At 50.1% G+C, this 6,131-nt stretch overlaps 1 protein-coding gene across 2 annotated transcripts in view; it reads left to right on the top strand.

The window, feature by feature from the left end:
* Positions 1-5,361: 5,361 nt before the first annotated feature.
* UPK3A (uroplakin 3A) overlaps positions 5,362-6,131 on the top strand; it is an 8,434-nt gene continuing 7,664 nt past the window's right edge. For both annotated transcript variants that reach the window (XM_010837602.1, XM_010837603.1), the window contains exon 1: positions 5,362-5,414. In XM_010837602.1, coding sequence (XP_010835904.1) covers positions 5,363-5,414 — 52 coding nt within the window. In that variant the 5' untranslated portion in view covers position 5,362. The remainder of the gene's footprint in view (positions 5,415-6,131) is intronic.

Below are 6,131 nucleotides of genomic sequence, written 5' to 3' on the forward strand. Positions count from 1 at the left end.
ATACCTGTAGAGTAAGGCTGGATCCTGGAGAAGGCAATGGCACCCCACTCCAGTACTCTTGCCTGGAAAATTCCATGGATGGAGGAGCCTGGTAGGCTACAGTCCATGGGGTCGCAAAGAGTCAGACACGACTGAGCCACTAAGCTGAACTGAAGCAACTAACACACACACACACAAGGTTGGATCCTGTGCGCGTGAGACCGAAAGGGAGGCCTTCGATGGCCTAGAGGAGGCAGGTCTCACCTGACAGGCCGGGCTGAGCACGAAGGGCTGGAGGGTTTACCCAAACACCGCCCAGCTCCCCAGTCACGTTCGCCCCAGACGGCACTTTGTGCCTCTGCAACGCTGGGGGGCACCTTGAGTCCTCCCAGTTTACTAAAAGAGAACTAAAGCTTTGGATAGAACAGGCACTGCCTCTGAGGACCAGAGTCATGGCCCTTCGGGGCCCCCCTGGGGATGCTGTGCAGGGCGTGGGGTTGGAGAGAGGGACGGGGCTGCTGAGAGCCACTCGGAGCTGGCGGCAAATGGGTGAACTGCTTTGAAAGTGACTGAATCTCCATGCATGGAGAAGCTTGTCTTCCAGAACCCCACAGAGGCAGCCAAGACCAAGTGCTTGCTGGGGCGGCGGTGAGGATGACCCCCCACTTCTCTGACATCAAAGAAAGAGTCGTGAAAACCAATTCCGGCCTCTCTGGCCCTTGAAGAAACATTTCTGGGTCAAGAATTTGCAGCTTATAAATTCCCCGTGTTTGAGATTCAGAGGAGGCCTGTGCAGGGCTGGGTCTGTATAACCTTTCACATCACACGACTTCCTGCTCCACGGCCTCCCAGCAAGCACGTAGTCTAGGCCAGGGTTCAGAAAGATGGTCTGATGGATTGCAATACACGGACAGATTCAAAGACAGGTGGAACTAACATAGAGCTGTAGTCAATGATACTTAAAAAAATAAAAAATAAACAAACAACCAACAAACTCATAGAAAAAGAGATCAAATTTGTAGTTACCTGAGGTGAGAAATAGGGCAAGTGGGAGCTGGATGAATGAAGGCAGTCAAAAGCTACCAACTTCCAGTTACGAGATCCATAAGTACTGGGGTTGTAACTTACAGCATGTTTAGTCGCTAAGTCGTGCCTGGCTCTTTGCAACCCCATAGACTGTAGCCCACCAGGCACCTCTGCCCATTTGCATTTTCCAGGCAAGAATACTGGAGTGGGTTGCCATGCCCTCCTCCAGGGGATCTTCCTGACTCAGGGATCAAACCCACATCTCCTGCATTGGCAGGCAGAGTCTTTACTGCTGAGCCACTGGGGAAGCATAGTATGCCAATTATCTCAATAAAACTTGAAGTAAAAAAATTGTCAGACAGAAGGCTTGGAGTCCTGGAACTGGCCTGATCAAAAGTGGATTTTTTTTTTTTTTAGTCTTGAAAGATTTTATGAAGAATACTTTAAATAATTGGTATGATCGTTTAAAACTTTAAAAATGTTGACAAATTCTTGAAAAACTACTGATTTCCATTATGTAAAACAATTCTAAGGCCCTTTTAATACAAAATGTTTGGATAGTATCTCTGAATTGCTCTTACAGTCAAACTGTGCTTTTGCTTTCTGAGAGGTTCCATATGTTTCACTCTTCAAAGGGGAAATTTTTAAAAAATTGGTATTTGCCAAAAAAAAATTCTGGGGACGTCCACGTGGGTACTTGGGCTGTAGCAGGAGGATGCGAGCAGGCGTCCGGGCCCCTTCGTCACCGGGTTCCCTCCACCGACACCAGCACGAGTGTCTCCCAGGCAAATCTGCCACCATGACTCAAATCTCCTGAACTTTTTCCCTCTTCAGAGTCTGCCAGACAAAAGTCAGCATCTTTGAAGTGGAAACTTGTTTATAAATCCAAAACGTTTTTTCTTTGCAGAACATTTTTGGGCCTTAGCAGATTATTATTTTAACTTTTTCCCCAAAATATTTTTTCCATATTTGGGCAAGGCAAGAGACCAAGGACTCTTGGTTTGTCTTTCTCGTAAGAAACTGCAGTGTCTCAGAGAACGCAGTGGGTTCCTGGGCCTTCTCTCTTTCTCACGGGGGTTTCTGGGCCGAGCCTTCAACTTCCGCTCTGCTGGCCTCTGACAAACTCCGGTCCACACACCTTTGCTGGACAAGAAATGTCAGTCCATAAAAATTCCTGGAGGAACACCCCACCCTTTGCTCAACAGTTGTTTATCTCGGGGTGTTTCCTGTTCCCTGGAGATAAGGATCTGTTCTTCTAATTCTTGGCAGGTCAGAGCTGAGAGGCCATCAAACCCCCGCCCTGTTTTACAGAGAAGAAACAGACATCCAGAGAGGGACGATGCGTTTGCGCCACGAGGAGAGAATCTTTTTCTCCCAACATTTTCACTTTGAAAAATTTCAAATCTATAAAAGTATTTCAAGAAGAGTACAGTGAATATCTGTACTGACCAGTTGCTGACGTTACACTACATTAGCTTTGTCTCTTACTTTCTGTTTCTCTCCTTAAATATGTGTGTTTCAGATACTGTGACACTTTGCCCACAAGAATCCAGCATGTGTCTCCCTGTGTGCTGGGTGCTTAGTCGCTCAGTCAAGTCCGACTCTTTGCGAGTCCATGGACTGTACCCCGCCAGGCTCCTCTGTCCATGGGGCTTCTCCATGTACTCCAGAGTACTGGACTGGGTTGCATTTCCTCCTCCAGGGGATCTTCCCAACCCAGGGATCGAACCCAGGTCTCCCGCATTGTAGGCAGATTCTTTACCGTCTGAGCTACCAGGGAAGCCTATGAATACTGGAGTGGGTAGCCTATCCCTTCTCCAGAGGATCTTACTGACCCAGGAATTAAACTGGGGTCTCCTGCATTGCAGGCAGATTCTTTATCAGCTGAGCTACTGGGGAAGCCTGTGTCTCCCTCTACAGAACCACAATCCAGGAAATTAGTGTCAGATCAATATCATTATCCAATACACATTCCGTAACTCGAATTTCTCTGTCATGCTAACTACCTTAGAGCTTGTTTTGTTTCTCGGGTTTCGTGTGTGTGTGTGTGTGTGTGTGTGTGTGTGTGTGTGCTTTCGTTTTGCCGCCTTCACTCAGCATGTGGGCTCCTCGTACCCACCCGCACCCCCCACGCCCCCGCAACAGGAAGCTCGTGCCCCTCGCAGTGGGAGCTTGGTGCCTTAACCACTGAACTGCCAGGGAAGTTCCAGAATGTCTTCGTTTTTACTCAGGAAATTCATCAAGGATCACTCAGTTCACTTAGCTGCTGTGTCTCTTTCAAGCTACAGTAATTCTCAGCCTTCTGCTTTGTTGTTTAGTTTTTGCTTTTGCCTTTTATGACATTTTCAGAGCATCCAGACCAGTTGGTTTGCAGAAAGTCCCTCAATTTGAATATGTCTGATTGTTTGCCTTATTAGTGACATTAGGTCTTATTATTTTGTTAAGCTGGTGTCCTTAGATTTCTTCCTCCCTAAAAATATTTTACCTTATGGTTTTAACATCTGTTTTTTCTTTTTGGCCATGCTGCGTAGCTTGTGGGATCTTAGTTCCCTAACCAGACATTGAACCCAGGGCCCTCGACAATGAGAGCTCAAAGTTCTAACCACTGAACCACCAAGAAATTCCCTAACATCTTTTGAGATGATTCTTTCTTGAATCACTTATTACCAGGATGGCTGTAAAACAGTGATTTTTGGTTTTGTTATTCCCTCTCTTTTTATTCACTGGTGTTCTTCTTTGAAGAAGCATTTTCCCTTCTCCTTTAAAACACTTTTTAGGATTTCCCTGATGGTCCAGTGTTTAAGACTCCATGCTTCCAGTGCAGGGGGTACAAGTTTGACCCCTGGTCAGGGAACTAAGATCCTACATGTGGCACAGCGCCACCCCCCAACCCAAAAGAAAAGTCTTAAAATACTTTTGAAAGTATCAATACTCATGGATTTGTATTTTATCCAATGAACTAAATGTGTTGCTTTTATCATTGATTTTGTGCTCAAGTCCCTCTCCCAATCTGGCCACTGGAAGCCCTTTCAAGATCCTTCTGTCCTTTCCCATCATTTTTCAAGCGCGTCTTTACTTTCTAGGCTCCTCTGGACTCTCCCTGTCTCAGTCCAGGGTCCCCGGTGCCGTTCACTGGGGAGTGGAGTTTCGGGTCTAGGTCAGTTCCTTGCAGCTGGCTGCCATTCCTTCTAGGCCCTCTCAAGAGAGAGAGCTCAGGAGTCATTTTGTTACTGTGTCATTACAAAATTACTAATTGAGAACACCTCAGAGTTCTTCTCCTTCCCCCCCGCTCCAAATCTCCCTCATCCTAAGGTGAGAACCCAGGTCCTGACAACACCAGTCCCAGGGGACCCCAAAGTTGCTCCCCAAATGTCCTGCTTCCCACCCCACCACTGCCTCACAAGCAAGGACCAGAGTCTCTTTGTCCTTAGAGGACTCTCCACCGAGGGATCGCAGGCAGACAAGTCCCTCAGATACAGCCCTTTTCTTCAAGTGGTTATGTCATCAATATCACACACAGATCACTAGTTACTGTTGGATTCCAAGTTACTTTTCCTCCACCCTTTTACTTTTCTTTCTTAAATGTAAAATCTAACATTTAGGGTGTACTGGGAGACATGCGCGATTCCTGACTCTGGAGGGAACCCTATGGTCCAGGTGATGACCCCAACATTACAGTCAAAAGCCCCCCCACGAAGCAGGCCTCAAAACTCTGCTCCATCCCTTCTGAAACAGCCCTGGGCTGGGCAGGAGGACTCCTGCGCTGCGTCAGCCTCTGGCCCACCGGCAGCCTTGGCAAGTCCCTGGCCTCCCCAGACCTTGGCCCTGCACCTGTGAACTGAAAGAGTCACACCAGAGGTGTCCGGATAGCTCACGCACCCAGGACTTCAAAGTTTCCAGGACACCACTTTCACCCGTTAATCTGTTTCACCTTCACAAGAGCCCAGTGAGTGGCACAGAGTAGGGTTTCCATAAAGAGAATTCTATGGAGGAATTACGGGCCTCTTTACAGTATGGAAACTGAGGCTCAGAGAGGGGCTGGTTTGCCCTCAAGGTCTCATTAGGTGAGAAACGCCCTGAAAACACCGCTCCATCCTCAGTACAAAGGGGGCGGGGAGGGGGTGCAGGGTTGGGGGAGGTTCCGTGAGGATGGATTTGTGCTCTGAGCACCTCGGGTCCAGGGGAAGCCCGGCCCGGGTTTATGCAAATATCCTGCGAGGAGGCTGAGGATTGGCTGGCTTGGGTGGGGGCGGGGCGTGCCCTTGGCTCAGGGCCCACAGGTGCGCGCGCGGGACAGGCGCGGTCCAAGCTCGCCCCCTGGACCACCGTCCAGTCCTGTCGCAGCTTCTCCCAGGCGATGCCTCCGCTCTGGGTAGTGCTGGCCCTGGGCTGCCTGCGACTTGGCTCCGGTAAGCGGAGAATGAGAAGAGGATGGGGGGCGGGTCTGTGCCCACCGTGGACGGGGCGTGTCCTGCGTCCCCCAATTCTCCTGAAGGGTCCTGAAAGGCACCTGGATGGGAACTTGACTTATTCACCCCAGGAATAGGCGTGGGTGCCCTGCTCTGCGCCAGGCTCTGTGCAGGCTCTGGGGACCCAGATAGGACTACTAATAGCTAACATTGATTAATAAGCTTTCTCTGATGGGAATTCAAGGGCTCTGTGCTGGCTGTTAGAAGACACAGGAGCTGCTGGAGAGCAGGGGAGGGTCTGGACTAGATTCATGGTGGTGCTTTGGGGAGGGGAGGCACATTTTTAGGTGAAGGAGCAGCACGGGAGGAGGGGGGCGTCAGGGTCTACCCTGGGAACCTCCTGCCCATTGTCCATCAGTGTGGCTGGAGCGTGAGGTCAGGGGATGAGCATACAGGTTAGTCTGGGGACCCATGAGGCAAGCCCAGAGCTTCCGGGCCTCACTGCCCCTCCAGAGAGGCTGGATCCTGTTGGAGAGCAGTGGGGAGCCCCCAGGGGGCCCAGTGGTAAGGGGTTGCAGTCAGCTTTGCAGGTCAGAGAGCAGAGGGTTGGGGAGGGCTGGTTACCAGGGTCCAGGTGAAGAGGGTGGACTCAAACCAGGGAGATGCATGGGAGGGGCCTGTTGGGGGTAGCGAGAGGGCAGCAGTCCAGCTGGATTG

The sequence above is a fragment of the Bison bison genome, unplaced genomic scaffold (genome assembly GCF_000754665.1).
Source record: "Bison bison bison isolate TAMUID 2011002044 unplaced genomic scaffold, Bison_UMD1.0 scf7180017864079, whole genome shotgun sequence".
Taxonomy (NCBI): domain Eukaryota; kingdom Metazoa; phylum Chordata; class Mammalia; order Artiodactyla; family Bovidae; genus Bison; species Bison bison.